The 19,921-nt window shown below is 39.3% G+C and overlaps 1 protein-coding gene across 2 annotated transcripts; it reads right to left on the bottom strand.

The window, feature by feature from the left end:
* Nucleotides 1-1,524: 1,524 nt before the first annotated feature.
* Nucleotides 1,525-19,146, bottom strand: LOC143353997 (trypsin-1). 2 transcript variants are annotated; one of them, XM_076787651.1, is made up of 7 exons: nucleotides 18,867-19,146; nucleotides 18,736-18,788; nucleotides 14,738-14,826; nucleotides 14,496-14,634; nucleotides 10,331-10,447; nucleotides 7,882-8,028; nucleotides 1,525-2,525 (listed from the first exon to the last, which is right to left on the bottom strand). In XM_076787651.1, the coding sequence occupies exons 1-7, from the start codon at nucleotides 18,910-18,912 to the stop codon at nucleotides 2,370-2,372; spliced, it is 747 nt and encodes a 248-aa protein (XP_076643766.1). In that variant the 5' UTR covers nucleotides 18,913-19,146; the 3' UTR covers nucleotides 1,525-2,369. The 2 variants fall into 2 exon arrangements, with proteins under 2 accessions (XP_076643766.1, XP_076643767.1); XM_076787652.1 differs by lacking the exon at nucleotides 10,331-10,447.
* Nucleotides 19,147-19,921: the final 775 nt, after the last annotated feature.

The following is a 19,921-nucleotide window of genomic DNA, read 5'->3' as shown; positions in this document are numbered from 1 at the left end:
GTCGCAGTAAAGTACGAGCCGACGAAACCGCTAATTAACCGGATAATCGATAATCCTTTTGGGGTCCCAGCGCGCATATTGTGAATTCGTACGAGGCTGTGAAACTGTTGTGGCAAATTTTATGCGCTCCGGCTCGTCGTTTTTTCCGCTGGAATTTCGACGTTCAAGAACGTGTCGGTTACAGGTTCGTCGAAATATTCCGGTCTCGGTTTTTGTATCGGGGACTGTCGCAAACTTGTAAGCGTGTGTGAACGTATACGTGTCTCATGTCTGTGATCGTACCTGGTGTTCCTGACTTCTCAACATTTTTCATTTCTCGAGAAATGAGAAATAAGACTATATTTCTTGAGAATTCTTGAGAATTCCCGAGAATTTTTAACAAAATAAAAAAATATTGGGAAACTTTTACCAAACTTTTATAAAGCGAAACATTACGCTTTTGTTTTGAAATGACTTGTTAAGAAGCATAATGCGTCTAATGTGGAATCAGACAATCTACTTCTTTCTTTTTGTAACAAAATCTGTAGCCGTAGAAAAATTTCTTTCATTTTGTGTGGATGTTGGCTTTAGTGTATACAGAACATCCAAAAGTTGCTGATGATTGGGTGTCCTTTTTCCAGTGGACTCAAAAATTTGGAATTCCTTTGTTAGAGTCCGGAATTTATTTTCTTCTGCCGCTAAACTCTTGGCACTAAATTCTTGAAGGCTGTCTACAATTTCTAATTCTAACTGTTTTTCTAACAGTGATAGTTCCTCATTCCGAGAATCTGAAAGTTTTTCACTATTTTCATAAGAATCATTCTCATATTTTCCAAAAAGTCTGCTTGGAATTTGTTTTGCCATTTTATACATATCTGTCTTGGATGTTAAATAAAAAAATGTATCTTCTGAATCTTTTTGCAGAGATTCTGGATTATACAGATATTTCATAAGGGATACAACAATCTTGTCTCTTCTTTTAGGTATTTCTTCTTTAATAACAACAAGAAACCCATTACTCAATTCAGTATTCAGTTTTTCTAAAGTTTTAAATAAGAATTTAAGAGAATTTAAGAATTTATATGTTATAAAATAAATGAGATTCATAAGAATTTCCCTAGATTTAAATTTCTCGAGAAATACTGAAATTTCTCGAGAAAGAATTCTCAAGAAGGAACACTAGTCGTACCGTAAAACGACGAACTTGCATTATTTACATTAGGGTAACTGTATCTGATATGGGACACTGTATTACGGTAACTGCGTCTGATATAGAATTTATAATATTATAAATTCTATGGATTTATAATAAAGCTGAACCATTGAAATATGAAGTGATTAAAACTTCAAAAAAATTTAAGAATATTGTATGATTTCTCATTTATGTTAACACGCATAATAATTTCAATTTTGATTCAACCCTGGTCTCTTATAATTGACACAGAAAATTTTAATTTTGCATAAAGTCCTGCAGTCTGTTTATTAGAGAATACGTATAAGAAACAATAGAACGAGGAACAGAGAAAAAATGCTTGTAGAAGAAAATAATTTTTTTGCCTTTATTTGCATACACAATCGTCTTAACACCTATTACAGATAAGCTACATTTTGTTTGCCGCTAACCAATACATTAAAAATCTGACTGCATAGGAAACCGTGTTCTGCACATTCCTCTCCCGTCGCAATAACATTTATTCCCGTTGAGAACAGCGACAGAAATCCGTTCAAACATAAACATGTTTGAAATTTTGTTTTGAATATTTTTTTATTTTGTTTACGTTAATTCTATTAATGGCGATCTCGTTGAAAATAAATCGTACAAAAGTATTTTTAATTTTGCAGGATTAACAAAATAGTGTCAAATGTTTCCAACAATAGTTGATCACAAAATTTATAAAGCAATTTTTATAAAAAAGGGGAGACATCTCGCTTTTTTAGATGTTACTATAGTTGACTCCATAATATTATAGCTGGTGTCGAGACCAATTCAACGACCTGTTGTATTATAACCTGAAACCTTGAAATAGCTCTAAAATAATTTTGGCCATAAAAAAGCAGGTTTCCAGTCCACTGTGCGTCGGCGCGGGTAGGGAATGCATATGAAAGGTGAACTACGTCGAGAAAAATGAAATGCCGGGCACAATATGGCGGCAGGAAGTCGTTCGTGCGTTGGGAATAGGTGGAATTCTCTTTCCCCGGCCCCATTATATTTCTATAGAGCCCTTTGCAGCGTTCGACAAATTTGTAAAGTTACGAGAGCGTTTTGGCATCGGGAGGAGGCGGGCGGACGTGCGGAAACTTTTCCGCTCCGCTCGAAGCGGCGCCGCACGCGCGATAGCGTTCGCGGTAATGGTTAGCAGTGTTGACATTGTAGTTTCCGGAATATCATCTCATGTATAGCGGATGCCGGAATTCGCCGAGATCCACGGCGCATAACTGCTGACACGGGTGTACACGCCCGGATGTATCATAGTTTTACACCCTAATCCATAGGATAGAACGCCAATCAGGGTCTGGCCTTCCATCAGCGGAGCACCTGGATCACCCTGCAAGTAGACGAGGGTTGACAGTTTCAGTGATTACTCGCAGCACCGCTTACGCTGATTTGCTAATGCATCGCTGATTCGAAAAGAGGATCACGTCGCCCGATTGTGCTACCGAGTTACTCCAAGCCAATTACAATGAAGTCTCGATATATGTCAACAGCACTGGTCTTGCCAGCGTCGTATATCGTTCAGGAGACCCAAGCTGTGTTATGTTTACACTCCTGGGTGTCCGAGCTTCGCGGTCCTTCACGGGGTATACCCCGCGGTAGTGGGGATAATTCCGCGACGTTTATCATCCAGGCCTTGGCGACATATATAGAGAAATCACTGTATTTGGCCGTAACGCCACCGGTCATCGTGTCCCCCTTTCTCGGATAAAACGGTGTCACGATATTACCAACGATATTGTGTCGTCGCAACGTCAATGTTAACACGTTCACAAAAATTACTATTTATAATGTATTAAACATGTTATGCCAAATTCAATGTAGAAAATTTTCAAAATTCTTAAGACTCCGCAAGGAATATCTTCTGTATCATACGAGATCGTAGAATTTCACAAAAAGGAGTATTTTCAGCATATCCCATCTCGTCCCATATCACAAGTTATTATTGTTTAAAGTCGCCCGCGTCCGTGTGGCTATGCGCATAGGTAGTAAAACAACACTTTAGGCACTAAACCAAATTTTATTTAACCAGTTAGCTGTTGCGACCTCTTTGAAAAATGTGTACCTAAGTTGCGTCGCAAAAATTAATCGCTGTTTGAATTATAGCTGTCTTGACGAGTATACTCGTCATGACACAAAATATTGCAATTTCTTCATGACGAGTATACTCGTCGAACACAGTTAACTGGTTAAAGAGCGATTTTTCGAAAATTTAGAGAAATAATATATTTACTAAGCTGAATTTGTTTTTAAAAGTTGTTAAGTTTGGAAATATAGTTAAAAAGTAGTAAAAAAAGCTATTAAATAAACAAAAAGTATGTTACATTATGCTCTATTAAAAAAGATTACATGTTAATATTCTACACCCTAAATATCACTTCGATATCTTTAATAGTTTAGAAGTCATACCAAAATGTCACTCGCGTTTTAGACCACTGTGCTCAGACCTGAGTTTGAGCGACGATGCACGAGGAGCATAGAAATACAGCCACTCACAGTGAACAACGTAGATAATGTATCGACGGATATTTTAGCTAAGTAACACGATAAGGATTTTGACAAAAATTGAATCATCAACTTCTGGTTTAACATTAACAAAATGTTGGATTCAACTCTTCCATGCAAACATTTCTAGAGATCAATGTTAACGGTGAAGTCAACATTAGTTCAAGTTATGGGATTGTTCGTAAAGTCAACGTCGAACAATAATTCACGTTAAAATGTTCTATCTATCGTTATCCAGCGTTATAAATCAGAACGTCGCGTCGATGTATCAAACGAATCGTCGGGACGGGAAAATAAATCATCAGACTTCTCTTTGCCGAGGCTGACAATTATTTCCAAAAGAGCGTTAGAATCGCTTCCAGGGAGCGGTCTGGAAAATTCCAATTAGTTTCCCTCTCTTAAAGCGCGATCGTATTCAGAAATCGTATATTCGAATCGCCAGCAGCGCGTTCACCTGATTTCAAAAGGCGGGACTGAGTTATATGACTTTCGTGGAGAGGGGGACGGGGAGGGGGGGGGGGAGATTGTATTTTCCGTGCGAAAATTGGGCAAAAATGGAATCTATTGCTGGCCCGGAGAACCGACCGATAGGGTATCGCTCTTTACGCGGCGCCGTCGAATTTATAGTTATTATTATAACGATGGGGCGCGTTGAAATCTCCGTGCATTGTGATAATTTTCCATTATGCGCCGTGAATAGGGCTCAATATCCATTCAACCATACACATTCAATTGCTGATAACGCGGAGCATCTTTTGTGTTATGTCTTACGAGACACTCGGGTCCGAAACGTTATTAACCGATAGGTATTTATTCCGTGATCGATCTTTGCAATTAATCATCATCAACCAGAAACTCGGACTCTAAGTTTGTGATGACTAAAATAGATGCAAAAGATGCAAACTTGTACAAGGTATCCCATTCAACTTGAGCACCTAAGTATCTTTTTTATTATTGCCTTAAAAAAAATGTTAAAGTGAAGCAACAATTTTTCCTGAGGTCACAGTTTTCGAGATTTTATGATTATCTTTATATTTAAAAAATTTTTTTTCTTCATATTTTAATTTTTTTTTTCTTTATATTTTTAAAATTGAAACGCATCCGGCGATACTTATAATTTCATGGCCTTCCTGCGATCTTGATGGATTACTCACTGGTTGATGATTTAATAAATTTAAAGTGTTTATGGAAAATTTATTCTACAGCAATGACAATTTTCAGCATGAATCAACAACCTACCCTCAGGGACTTAGTCCTTTTGGGATTAGTTCTTAAAAGAAGATTTTCTAGTTCTTTTTCTATTCTCGCCAAGGAAAAAATTACTTCAAACAATCTTAGAAACCACTACCTGTTTCAAGGTTTTCCGACATTTTCGGAACACCCTGTATAGGAATTTATTTCACTCTCGAGTGGTTTTATGAAGTTGTAAGGAACGTATTGGTACGGTGTATTGGTTCCATGGTGCGGTGTATTGGTTCGTTGTAAGAATTTACGACCTAATGTTTTTATAGTATCAGAAAATTAGAAAAAAAATATCTACAATCACAACCTTAAACACAACCCATCAAAAAGTACCACAACTTTTTAAAAGCAACAAATAGTAATTTTAATCTATACGGTCTCGTCTTCCGGCGAACGAAAAGGAGATTAAAATCTCTGTTGAAGCGGCACTGCGCGCGTACTTTCGGGCTCGAACGATCCTCTAAAATATTCTACAGCAATTAAGAATGACCCCGCGAATCCGTATCGTCGCTGCAATTAAAAAAGAATTATAACAGTCCCCGAGCACAATACGCAGCGGATGTTGAATCGAGGAGCTCGGAGCGACGGAGACTCGCAACAAATTGACGATGATTTAAATTACCTCGAATATTGCTTGATTGAAAGCGTAGCCCAGCTGTTTGTCGTTCATTTTACGCGTTAATTATCGTCCGTATAAATTTGCCGGTTCGTCGCGAGAAGGGGCGCCGCGCATGATTTATCGGCGAACGTCAGACAGTTTTCGGGGGTTGGGGGCGAGAGGGGGTGGCCAGGTTGCAATTGGGTCCTCGAGTCGGCTGGCGGAGTTTATTGTCCGCTTATTGGGTGCAATCGACAGACGGAATTAGCCGCGGGAGCGTTTCGAATCGCCATTGAATCGCAGGACGGGACAACAGCGGCCGCGGCGTGCACGCATAAAAGACAATCGGCCGCACCCCTCTCCTCCCCCTTCCAGCCACCCTTAACGAGCTACCAAATCCATTCGTTTCGTACGCCTTTCTTCCTTTTTTTTTTTAATTTTTCCGGTCTCGTTCCCGCGTTATGTACCCAAAGGTCGGAATTTTGACGCGTCGATGAAAGAACGTGGAACAAAGACGATTTCCCCGGACGAGACGGAATTGAATGTTCAATAATGAATGAGCGCGCGTTGAATGATCGACGGGAATCCCAAGAGCCAGCAAATAGAACCGATTCAATCTGAGCGCCGAACGCTATATCCTTCGAGTTTAATCTCAGCTTTTTATGCCTTTTAGGGAAACAACGTTCGGTGGCCTAGTAAGCCATTACTGCATGCGAGGACAATACGGTAAATAATTCGATTGTGTATACGGTTGAACACAACTGTCGCGTCTAAGTGTATAGGATTTCTCATTGTACAATGGCGGCGTTTCGGTTGGACGTTGTATGTAATCGAATGAACAAAATTGTAGGAAACCCTGAAAATTATTGAGACGAATGTATCGTATTGCTTTTGCATCAACTAAGAATGGAAAGAAACAATTATCTTTTAGTAGGAACGAAATTTTAGTGCAGTCCCATTGAGCAAGCCTTGCGGCGGACAAGGCGCATAGCTGAGGGCAATGTGATCTCAGTGGGAAAAAAATATTGTCATAGGTTGAACCATCGAAAGGAGCCGGAGTTCGATGCCCGCACGGGCGATAGCTGAACGGGGGACATTTTTAGTGCAGAGCTCTTCAGCGTCTGCCCGTACGGGCAGCGATTTCCTTGCCCTGGGCATACACAGAACGGCGGGCACGAAGCCACGCCCTGGTGGGAACAAAGCCACGCCCCTGCGGGAAGGCCGTATGTACTTGTCACAGCTACGTGGCCGGCTACGGCTGAACTACGGCCTACCCCCACTCCGCTGAATCACTTGCCCGTAGCTTTCGTAGTCTTCTTCAATTAAAATGTTAAAAAGTAAGGTTTTCTGCAAACCCCCTTAGCTGGAAGGGATAATCGACTTTGAATGATTAAGGTATCGCTAAGATTAACGATTCTCAAATAAACCTGACTACTATCGAAAGAAGTTTTCAAAATTCCCATCAGCATGAGGTTTGTTTATGGCTATAAAGTCGAGACTAATATTTTAGAAATAGAACGCCCGCACCTTGGTGGTCCGGCGCAGCCAGTTTTCAATAGCAAGCGCATATTGTGCAGAGCCATCTATCTTCCTAATGATCACTTTGCCGACACATCAAATTGGGAAACTCCCCGTTTACGCGGCCGTCAGACACATTAGCGGCCCGTTTTTGGGTGTCAGGTCGCTCATTGTTCGCGAAACGGTTGCGTCTGACATCGAAGCCCATAAGCAACGGGCTGTTTAGGTACTCGGGCAGCATAACCCGGTGCACGCCGGATGCACATACACCTAACCCAGACCGAGAGACTCTCGGCGAGCGGCGTCGCACGAGGACGAGGACGACGTCGGGGGATCTGCTTAGCAGACGCTACAGGATCTTAAGGCTCGTACAGACCTGAACATTTCGACGAACATTGCGCCGAACAGCGAACGAAACGCAAAATCGACATTCATTTCGGCGATCCGAACGGCGCGATTTTGCGTTTCGGTCGCTGTTCGGCGCAATGTTCGTCGAAATATGCGGGTTTGTACGAGGCTTTTGATGTATGTCGAAAAACCGACAAGCGATGGATCGACCGTGCGCACGAACGCAAACGGGTAAACCTCGCACAAACCTGAACATTTCGACGAACATTGCGCCGAACAGCGACCGAAACGCAAAATCGCGCCGTTCGGATCGTCGAAATGAATGTCGATTTTGCGTTTCGTTCGCTGTTCGGCGCAATGTTCGTCGAAATGTTCAGATCTGTACGAGCCTTTAGGTGTCGCAGGGTTGTCGAGGCTCGCGAATGCACACAGCCCACCGTTTCACCCCCTACCCAAAGTTCCCTTGTCTTCATCTTACCTGACACGTCTCCACCCCGAGGGTCATGTTACCGGCGCAAAGCATTTTCTCGAACACCGGCTCGTAGCTGGGTATCATCGAGATGCAGGTGTCTTGATTCACTATTGGTACCGCTGTCGCTGTCAGCTGCGATTCCCCTGGACCATCCTACAAATTGTTGTGTCTTTCATTCGTTCGTTCGTTAGATTTACAGGCAAGCAAAAGCCAATGTCGTACCATTCAAGGGGGAATTCTCGTGTAACGGATTCAAAAAATTGAAAAAATTTTGTTTGTATAAATCGAAGGTGCAACAATTCCAAAAATATGTTACCCAAGGTATGTGGAGGGTATAAAAGATTGAAAAGTTTTGTTTATATGAATCGAAGGTGCAACAATTTCAAAAATATGTTACCAAACGTATGTGGGGGATATAATAGGAGTGGAGTTCTAATCAGAAAACACAAGGAAACTTTAACATTAAAATAGAAACGGTGAATAAATCTGAGTATACCAGGTATGTCTAAACTGACTCTTTTGTCGAACTAACTCGGGGCGGACGCACAGTCGCCAGAGGAGGGGAGGAAGCACGAATTGAGGGGAAAAAGTTACCCCCTCTCTGCCAGTATCGGGTTAGTCACGTGTCATTGTGACACAGGCACGACAGAGACGGAACGCGTCACGTGACCAGGCTGTGGCGGAAGCGTGGGGGAATAGCGCGGTAGAAGGGGAAGGTAGAGTGAGGGGACAAGTCTTGATCTGGCGACTATGGCGGCCGGATTACTGTCAAATCTGCATAATTTGATTTGTTTGTATAATATGCAGGAACTCGAGTCTACCAAATTGTCAAAACTTTCACATTATAAATGATTTAAATTTCAATTCAATTCCCTGCTTCAGCGTTCAGAATAAAACACAGTAAACGTAAATGGTTTCTGCGACTTCTACTATAATTGTTGTGTAAGTTTCATTGTTCATGGTGCTTAAGGGTTAAGTGTATTATGGTGCTTGAATTGGAACAGAAATTTCAGGTCATTAAGATCGTATTTCTCTTTGTCTACTTGGTATCTTATTTAAGTAATTGCTGTATAAAAGGGATACTGGACGACAATGATGTTCACGATGTTCTCAGTTTTTTGTCTCCCGCCACTTCCGTAGGATTTGGAGTGTCCCGATTTCGCACTGTCATCGTGACAGTTTCTTGTTACAGGCGTCTCTTGTTTCTTACTGTGCTCCATAATGAGGCAACTTATATGTTTGATGTACTGCTCGCTTGTATATTTCGTAGAGCAAAGCCATTACTGTTATACCAAAAAGCGCATACTCTGCGACACATTGTTTCAGGAGACTTTATATTATCCAATGAATACTTAACAAGCCACTGTGCACGTTATTTAAATTATTACCTAGGTCAAATTATCCTACCAGCATAGTTACTTTTAATCTAGTTATTTATTTTTTTAACAGTAGATTTACTTGCCAAAATGACGGGCTAGAAGTTATTTAATTTACAATGATTGTAAATATGCATCTACGGGCGTCCCAAAAATATTGTGCTTCCTTGAAAAGAATGATTCCCAAGGTCATTTGGAGTAACTTTTTCCTTTGCGAAAATGTTCTCCGCGGATTTGTTGAGGAGTTATCGACGAAAAACCACGGACCAATCGGAGCGCAGCTATAGCGGACGGATTCCGGCTCGACCAATGCCAATGCCACGCTCAGCGAGTCTGTTGTAGCCGCGCTCTGATTGGTCCGCGTTTCTCGTTGATAACTCCTTAACAAAGCCGCAGGGAACAATTTCGCAAATGAAAAAGTTCAAATGACCTCTTGAACCTTATAACCTCTTGAATCACTTCTTTCAAGGAAGTACAACATTTTTGGGACACCCTGTATAAATTTCATAAGGCATATTATAATACAAGTCGCCAAAAATCTAAATAAATACGTTTCTGTTATATTTTTAATGTAATGAAAAATAGTGACTTTTAGTGCTACGTAAAGCTAGTGTTACAAACAAGCGAACAGTTTATTATTCATAAGGATCACGTCGTTACTAATGAAGTAGAAATAAATTTGATTCGTTATGAAAATGAAAACATTTAAGTGCAAAAAGCGTTCGTTTTACAACATCCACCATGTACCGTACTCGCGTCTGAGCCGAAATTGAATCAGATATCACGAGGAAGCGAATATTTAATGAATGAATTTGCGCTATAATGACCACACGATGACACAGAACGATAATAATTATTAACGGGCAGAGAACGAACAGTTCGAGAATAACTTTCCGCTGTGATGCGATATGGGGCGTGTACCATCCTTCGATGATACACTCGTGTTCAATTTTATGTGAAACTGATATACCGAGGAAGAAAATTTTAAATATTTCACAACGGCGCTGATGCTTATCGTTATTGTTCATAAACTACGAAACGGACTCTATATATACTCCGGAAAACGAAGAAGTACTCACTAGATTGTGCTTCCATCCTGTCACGAAACAAATCGTTCCATCATCGAGTTCTGTATCATTTTCGTCCGGCAGGCCAATCGGCAGCAATTTCTCACCGAATTGAGCAGGAACCTTTAACTATAGTAAAAGAAATTGTGTTAGAACGTTCGATGTTTTGACCGAATGATTGCGATCGTTTTCATTCTAATTTACACGTTCACCCTTGATTTTATGTTCGAGTTACGAAGGGCGTAGCCAGATAAGGAATTCAAAAGTGCCCCCAAACGAAATTGAATTTGCAATAGGTCATTCGACAGCTTATCCAAAGAAAATGCTTTGTGCCAATTTTCAACCCTATATGTCGCCATGGGGGGTAGTAATGGGGTGACAAACAAAATTAGGTTTTTCCGTATTTTCTCTCATCTTCTTACATTAAAAATTCTAAGAAAAATCAGGGATATTTTAGCTACTAGAATGTGCATCTATGAATTTTTTCAGAATTTTTAGCTTCGAAACCGAATTTTAAAAAATAAAAAGAATGTTGACATGCCGATGTCTTGTAGAAGTTATGAGATACTAAGTTTATATTTTTACAGCATCTCGTTATGGTCGTTGACATATAATTTTTTAAGATTTTTCAAAGTGGGGGTACACAGTTAACAAAATCAAAAACCTCTATTATTTACCTTTTCCATGCCTTTCATCTGACAGTTAAAAATAAGACTAATATGTCATAAAACAAATGCATGATACAAGTAGTTTTCAATGGTTTTGCTTCAACTATTTGAGTTCTTAAATATTTTTTGAAAAGCGATGTAGAAGATATAGAGACTTGCAATGCGGTTTTAATGCTGTTTAAACTAGTTTTATAGAATTTACAAATTTGGTATTAGCTTCTATTAATTATGTGTTAAATATTTGAATCACAAATAACCATATCAAGCACTCTGTGTTGAGGATAAAAAACAAAATGAAAGATAAAGTTTTCTAAAACTGAAAGAGTTCTCTTGCCATCCCTGTAAAATTAAAATGAGCCCATTATTGTAGTACTTATTATTGTTCAAATAGATTTTTCTATCCTCTGTATATTAAGCAAAATGTGAAATGCGTGAAAAAAATTAACAGCCTTTTTGGAAAAGAAATATAGATTAGGTTTCAAATAAACAAATTATTTATATCACAAGTGACATACCCTTTCTGCAGCCCGGATATGTACTACCCAGATATAATATTTGTAACATGACAAAATAAAGTAAAAGACAAAAACAGACACCAAAATATTGGTAACGTATTTTAAGGGTTGCTATACAGGCAGTATAAATTACATCTGCTATTATGCTACTCGCTGAATCAAAAGAAAGATTATTACCATACGCTTCATGTTTTAAATAGTATTATTTTATGCATTTTAATGAAGTATTTATGAAATTTCCATCGCATGCTATTCTATTCCGGACCTTTAGCTGTGGTACACGCTCGTAAAGTTTGTATAAAAAGCTTGTAGGACAATGGACACCCTGTACACCTCGCACGCGAGGACAATTATTCGGAACAGTTCTGACCCCGTTTGTTCTCGGCGTTATAATTAACTCAATAATTACCGTTGCGCGCCGATATACGCAGCGCATTTAATCGAGCAACAATACATCACTGTTATAGCGTTTATTAAACTCTTTTCTCTCGCGGATGCGTGCGGGATGGTGACATAACCGCCGTGCAGAGAATGATTAATATTTCAGTACCAGTTGTTCGGCTGAAGAAATCGATTTCTTTGCTCTAAGCTATAGCAGCGTACATAGATATTGCAGTGTTTACTCTATATATGTCCCAAATGCCTAGCCGATAAAAGTCCCAGAACTATCCCCACTGCCGCGAGGTATACCTCGTGAGGGACCCCAAAGCTCGAGTGGCCTCGGTCACCCTGGATCTTCTAGCCGATATATGTCCGTGGCTAGACCCGTGTTTTGGACATATATCGAGTAAACACTGTATAGGGCTACCACGAGGGACACGGATATTTTCAATATTTTTTATAACTGTTAAAGATATCGAAAGAAGTCATATCGTAATTTCATCGTCAAATGTTCGTTACAATTACGTCAACAATGTCAATTAGTTAGGAACGACTGCTATAAAGCTGCTAGAAGGGGCATTTTCACTATTAAAAATAAATAACCATTAAATTAATCAATATCCGTTTCGGACGAACGTTTGAAGTATTTACTTGACGTTGATATTCGCATCAACATTTTCATAGCTATTTGTTTTAACAATTTGCATTACGCTCATCAATAATACCACAAATACATGGTGTGCGAGATTAATTTCATGCACGTAATGAAAAGTGGCACATTTCATTTGTCTTACGAGTGAATTTCTTTTTCCTCGGGAAGACTGCATTTGAATCCATCACGAAAATAGCCGTACGTTGATATTGTTAATTAAATGAATTAGTTCCACTTATTTCTTTAGACATTGATTCCTCTTCACATGTAAACTTCATCTTAATATTTTTTCAATAGGTACAGGGAACTGCAATGTAACGCGATAAAAAAGTTATTTAAAATGTTGTAAGTGTACAGTCGTTTTAAACTATGTTTTGTACATGTACTACATATTTACTGCCACATAAAATAAATAACTGTCCCATTTGAAGTGAACCACTCGAATATTTCTGACATTATTGATGATATCGAAAAATGTTTCAAATAAAAGTGATATGGTTTCGAGGACGATATAATTTTCGTCATAGATTCATAAAGAATGTAAAAAGAATAAAAGTGTAACCATAAAAAAACATTAAGAAACCATAAAATCATAAAAACCCCTTAAAAAATTATAAAGTTTTTATATGGGAAAGCAATTAGATTAGATATTTCAATTCTAATATTACGAGATGATACTCGATGCTAGTGTATGCAGTGCTTTTTGTTTCTTAATCGCGTTATTGGGGAGTTTACTGTAGAATTCTAGGCAATCTGTGAAACGCGATATTTTTCTCGGCTAACGGTAAACCGTGCTATTTTTCGCAGCAGGGCAGAGTACCGAAATGTGCTATTCTTTGTCGTGAAAAAGCATAACGTGCTATTATTCGTAGCTATGAATGAAAATACACTATATTTCGGGATCAAACTCAAAACATTCTGATTTCCGTGGCCAGAAGGAGCAGATTTTCTTTTCAACAGAACGGATAGGGAACATTTCGGTCCGCAAAGGGTCAATATATATCTTATATATCTATATCAATATATATCTTCTAGGTGTTGCAGAAGTCCTCGGAAAAATACAGGGTGTTCCAAAAATGTTGTATTTCCTTGAAAAGGTTGATTCCTCAGATCATCCGAAGTAACTTTTTCCTTTGCGAAAATGTTCTCCGCGGCTTTATTAAGGAGTTATTAACGAAAAACACGGACCAATCAGAACGCGGCTATAGCAGAAGGATCCCGGCTCGACGACAGCTCCCTATGAGTGTGGCGTTAGCATTGGCTGAGCCGGAATCGATCCGCTATAGTTGCGCTCCGATTGGTCCGTGGTTTTTCGTTGATAACTCCTCAACAAAGCCACGGACACCATTTTCGCAAAGAAAAAAGTTACTTGAAATGACGTCAGGAATCACCCTTTCCAAGGAAATACAACATATTTGGGACGCCCTGTATAAATCCACAGGGATTGTTTCGCAATCAAGGTGAAAAAGGTCTGACATGGTGTGGCATCAGCAAAGTTTATGTTCGTGCGAAACAATTCATAACTATTGTATACACATTTCGATTCACTTGAAACTTGACCTGTATAATCTAGAGAGTCATACCTATTTACAATGTTAATAAGATTTCTGTAAGTATTGTATAATATACTTATTATAATAAACAAAGTATTTCATGGTAAGTGTTCAAATACTTTCGTGAGTCACTGTATACAACCCCGCACCATCTTCATAACATTATTTCGATTCTTCTTATCTGTTTCGTGGACCGAAGCCGACATTATAACTGTTCCGAATCCCTGCTCGCAGTAGACCAGTTCAGGTTTACCTTATCGACACGGTAAAAACAGTGACAAAATTTCCGGCCGGTGTGCGTGTGGCTGTGTGTGTGTGCCGGCGTGATAAACGCCCGGCATCCGGCTCGCGGCCGAAGTGCCGCGAAATAAATGTGCTTTCAGCCCCTTTTAAAAGCGTCCCGTGTACCTTTATTAGCGCAATGTCATTCAGCAGGACGTATTTATCAAAATCCTCGTGCACCACGATGCCGCTCGCCTCCAATTCATCTCCGCCGGATGCAAGCCTGCCGGTCCGGGCTCGCACGAACACCGTCGACGGGTCAGCCCTGCAAGCAACCACCGGTTCCGTAAATTCGTCGACTTTTTCACGGCGGCGAAGCAATTTGCGTGGCGCGGCATAAATTCCGCGGAAGAGAGAGATATACTCGCCCGAAAACGCAGGACGCTGCGGTTATGACCCAGGACTCGTGCACCAGCGCGCCGCTGCACACGTGAATCCTGTTCCTCTCGATGGACACCTGCGTTACAGACGACGGTGATTTGAACGCGTGCCGGAAGAACGATAACCGGTTCAATCGCAGTTCGTTATTTCGACGTGACAACGCGACGCTTCCGTCAACATCGCTCGGTCCGACTCATGTTTTTGCGCGGTGTATCACGGTGCGCAACAGTCTCGTTCAGCAAGCCTTGCGGCGGACAAGAGGGCCCGCCAATGCCCGCGGGCATAGACTATACAGCCATTTCTCGATATATGTCGCAAATACTTGGCTGATAAATGTCGCAGTACTATCCCCACTACCGCGGCGTATAATCCGTGAGGGACCTCGAAGCCCGAGAGGCTTCGGACGCCGAGGAGTGTAAACATAATACGGGTCGGGTACGACGTTCACGTGGATGAAAGAATAATAGTATCACCTGAACGATATATGTCGCTTGCGAGACTCGTGTTGTTGAGATACATGGAGAAAACACTGTACTTATAGACTCGGCGTAGGTATAGTACGTGTATAGGAAAGCCGAGGATCCAATGACGAAAAGATAAGGGGAACATGTTGCGTCACAAGATAATTCCAAAATGGCTGACACGACAGACCTTCGTGGTAATACCAAGTCAAGCGTTGGCACTGTCCTGTTGGTTGATGAGCATAGCTTATACATCTTTGGAACCTGTGACGTCACCTGTTCCTTTATCTTTTCTTGAAAGAAAATTATCTGTGCTGGGTCTAAGGATATATGGTCGAAGCCCGCAAGCATGGCTGTGGGCCATGTGACGTCAGCAGGAAAAATATTGTTTTATACTGAACCGTTGAAAGGAGGCGTGGTTCGTTGCCCGCCAAGTCGCTTATGCCCGGGGAACCAAATTCTCTGCCCGCACGGGCGATTGCTGAACGGGACTGGTGTACAAGAATCGATACGCTGCTTCACGCAATTACAGTGAATTCTCGATTTATGTCAACAACACGGGTCTTGCCAGCGTCGTGTATCGTCCAGGAGTATACCCTCACGGGGTATACCCCGCGATAGTGAGGATAACTCCGCGACGTTTATCATCCAGGCCTTGACGACATATATAGAGAAATCACCGTAACTAACATTAACTCTTTGCATTCGAATGAAGTTCTCGAAGGCGCCATTGAACATTGGGCTATATGTTTAAAGACAAGTAAAACCTTTACTAACGATTTTTGAAGTAAATACTCGCTTTTGTGTGCGATTCAGAAAATTATTTCGATAATATCTCGCGAACTATTAATTTTAGAAAATACGAAGGTGAATATATTTTTATGTAGAATTTCTATCGACTCACAATACAAAAAGTGGGTCAATCCGTGTAAAGAAATTAAGATGAGATCTCTGACCTTGAAACGCCTTTACTCATATAAACAACGTTTGTATCACGATACTTCCCCCTCTATACCATGCAAGTTTTGTGTATATTATTTTTCATATTATTGCAAATAACGGAAATATTTAAGGTGGTCAAAGTTAGTGGTCCACACTGCATGCTATTCTACAAGTTGTAAAAAATTAAGTTAAATATATAAAATAATAATGGCTGTAATTAGTTTGTACTTAATTGTCCAAATGTACGAAAGGAAATTCGTATTAAATATGGGATTACTTGATATTGTTTATTGTACTACATGATAAGTTCGTAGAAATATTAGATAAAAGAGTGACTCATTGGCGAAAGGTATAAGAGTTCGTGTTAAAAGTATTCGATACTGCAGAGAAAGAAGTGACTCATTGACATATGATTGATAATTTACTTCGTATCTCAGAAAAGAAACGATTTATGTCAATTAAATTCACGAGGCACAATATTAATAAACTTACGAAACTTATGTTTTAAATTTTCATTATAGGCACAGATGAAAAAGTTAAAAATCGTGACAACAATTCAAGAAAAATTTGTTTACACATTATCTAATAATCTAATCCTTCTAACATCTCAAAAAATCTGAAGACGTGTGGTTCAATGTTAAAAAGGTTAGTTTTGAAATGATGTCCACTTAATTTTGTTCCTCGACTGTAGGTTATAAAAATATGTTTCACCTATATGAAAACATACGTTTACAAAATCTACAAGGAGAAATAATTAAAAACGTACAGTGAATATTTAAAATACAACAGTAATCTACTGTTATTATTTTGGAAAAAAAGACTGTTTAAACTAAAAATGTTTTGCCATTCCATGTTTGACTTGAAGTAATGCAAACAATTACATTTATACTTTTACTCTGTCTACTTTTTTTCGTTGTACACGCTTTAATGTTTTCTTTCGGTCGCATCTGGTCCTGCTACACTGCGAAAATGTAAATATAACGCATAAATACCGTGTATATACCGTGCAACACATCCCCTATTTTTTTTTTTTTCATGTTGTACGAATACCGCCACAGTTTTTGTGCCGTATTAATAGTGGCTTTACTGTATTAAAAAAGTATTTAACTTGCAGACGAAAAAGTTTTCTCAATAATTTTTGAAAGAATTCTGTAAACTAAAACACCGACTTCTAACTATTTAGACTAGAATTATTCCAGGAGAGATCAAAGATTGTGAACCAAATGTTATTTCGGAATTCTCAACCCTTAGCACTCGAATGGCGACTGTGAGGTACCACTAAAAATTGCTGCATCATTATTCAAAATATGTTTTACTTTATTAAATTCGTTTGCATTTAATAAATTACTAAACATTTCTGTATTGTACGAGTAAATAGCACCATTTTCGTATGTATAACATGAAAAAAATATATAGAAGCGAAATATTCTAGGTCGGAAGAAATGTTTCGTTTTAGAGTTAAAATAGCTTAGAGTGCAAAGAGTTAATTTACAAACATAAATAGATACCATTCGTCAAAATGTAAGAGACAAATTAGGTCTGTTCAGAAATATATGGATAAATAAATGTAATCTTTACTACTTCAGCAAAAACTAACAATTTCACAAAATAGAGAGTTTTATAATCGTAGTAGGTTCAAACCTACTCGGCCTGAGTTCGAGTATACTCGGAAATACCACTTATGTTTCTCGAAGCAATTACAAAGTGTTCAAATCTACCTTATCTAGGTATCTACTTGAAATTATTGCTGTCTTTTCAAAGTACAGTCACTACTCGATAAATGTCCCAAATATCTAGCGTATAATTGTCCCAGAACTATCCCCACTACCGGGGGGTATACACCGAGAGGGGCCCTAAAGCTAGAGTGACCTCGGTGTGAGTATATCAGTGTGAGACCAGGAGATCACAACTAATTCAATAACAAAACTTCTTTATTTTCTTTATCTTCATGGCCTTTTTTCCAATGAAAATGATACCAAATATGATATAATTCCAATAATATTTACTTGTAATATATACATGTTCGATATATGTCCCTGGCCAGACCCGTGTTTTGGACAATTATCGAGTAGACACTGTATTAGTGGATTGTTCGGAACTATCAAATTAAATTCAAACCTATGGGCAATGTGCTTGATCCCATCTCTACTTCCAGTGGTCTGTAGATCTAGTGCAATCACTGGACTGTGGATTTTATTTATTAACATTAAAAAAAAACGAGTAGGCACAATTTAAAACCAATTAAAAGGATTTAATAACACCAAAAACTAGTCTCAGCTAATTAAAATTACAAAAGGAAGAATAACACTTATGTTTAAATTCCGTTTTGTGCAATCGATGCAAACAATTTTTATTTTCCATAAAAATCCGCAGTCTAGTAATCACCAAATCACAAAGATATGGGTTGGCTTGTAGAAACAACAAGATTGAATTTATTTAAATTTTCTACGATTTTCATCATAATACGTACTTAGATAAAGCAATTCATTTAAGATCTCTCTGAATAATTTAAATATATATAAAGATGGTTATTGGACAGGTTTCGTATGACTAAATATAAAAGACAGATCTTATCGACTTACGTGGTACGGATAATCCTGGATGTTGACATGCCTGGTATTTGAGGACGCAAGAACTGCGCGGAGAGTTAAGAATATTTGCATGAATTTGCTTACGGAATTGGATCCCGTCGAGAGTTACGTATGCCACTTACCGTCCTCCAGGAGGATGCAGATCAGGAACAGCACTTTCTTAGACATGTCGACACGAATTGACTCCGGGCAAGGTCCGGTCTCTCAAATTATTGGACCAGCGACTGGGAGTGTGATCGGCACGCGTGGGGTCGAATTTTGTCACCGATAAACGCCGTTATCGATCGTCAAGTGCCTGGTTCCGTGAACTTCAAAAGTTCCCCGGCAATCTATTACCTTTGTCCCGCCATATATCGAAGAAATGCTGCGTGCCGTGAGACAGAAATTGTTCCTGTCTCTGTCGTCGAGAGTGTCCCCAGATAGATCGTGATTAGCGATATCGTATCCAGGCCGAGATAATGGAACAAACGTGTCAAGATTAGTTTCACGTTCGATTCGGAGCGATTTAAAATTAATTGACGGAGCGCGCACTTACTGAAACGTATTTCCTCTATGCGTAGTGTGCATTGTGTGTGTGCGCGCGCCCGTGTATGTACACATTTTACGTGTCTCCCTCTTGAGTGCTCGATGCTCTTTATTTACCAATAGTTTCGAATTCTTCGCGACGAACTGACTTATCTATCGACTGTCCAACCTATCAATAGCGTTTCCCGTAAATGGCCCATCTGTGGGAAAAGTCAAAGGAGAATGAGTTTCACTCTGTCTTATACAGTAGACCCAAAAAGTGTTTGAACTTCTCCCGAACTTAGTTTATTAGATGATGTGTAATAAAAATTTTGGAAAAATTGAGGTCGTAGCGAAAATTTGGAAAATGTGTTTTGATTAATTACAAAGAAACTGATGGTCTGTGAGTTATAAACGATTAAAAATGGTAAAAATTGTAAACTATAAGTTTTACAATTTTTAATCGTTTAAAACTCGTAAATCAATTGACAAATTTGTATGAAATATTCAGAATGTATACACATGCAGTGTTTTCTCGATGTATGTCCATAACACGAGTCTACCCATGGACATATATCGGCTAGAAGGTCGAACTATGTTTACACTGCAGGGCGACTGAAGCCATTCAAGCTTTGGGGTATACCCCGCGGCAGTGGGGACAGTTCTGGGACTT

Source organism: Halictus rubicundus, chromosome 5, assembly GCF_050948215.1.
Source record: "Halictus rubicundus isolate RS-2024b chromosome 5, iyHalRubi1_principal, whole genome shotgun sequence".
NCBI classification, from domain to species: domain Eukaryota; kingdom Metazoa; phylum Arthropoda; class Insecta; order Hymenoptera; family Halictidae; genus Halictus; species Halictus rubicundus.
This window is presented reverse-complemented; position numbering and strand designations above follow the sequence as displayed.

Bases quoted from the DNA above. Each gene is read 5' to 3' on its own strand.
- LOC143353997 (XM_076787651.1), bottom strand. From the start codon at position 18,912: ATGTCTAAGAAAGTGCTGTTCCTGATCTGCATCCTCCTGGAGGACG. The intron at 14,827-18,735 runs GTAAGTCGATAA...TCTGTAACGCAG, and splicing joins TCCAGGATTATCCGTACCAC to GTGTCCATCGAGAGGAACAG. The intron at 14,635-14,737 runs GCGAGTATATCT...GGTTGCTTGCAG, and splicing joins GCAGCGTCCTGCGTTTTCGG to GGCTGACCCGTCGACGGTGT.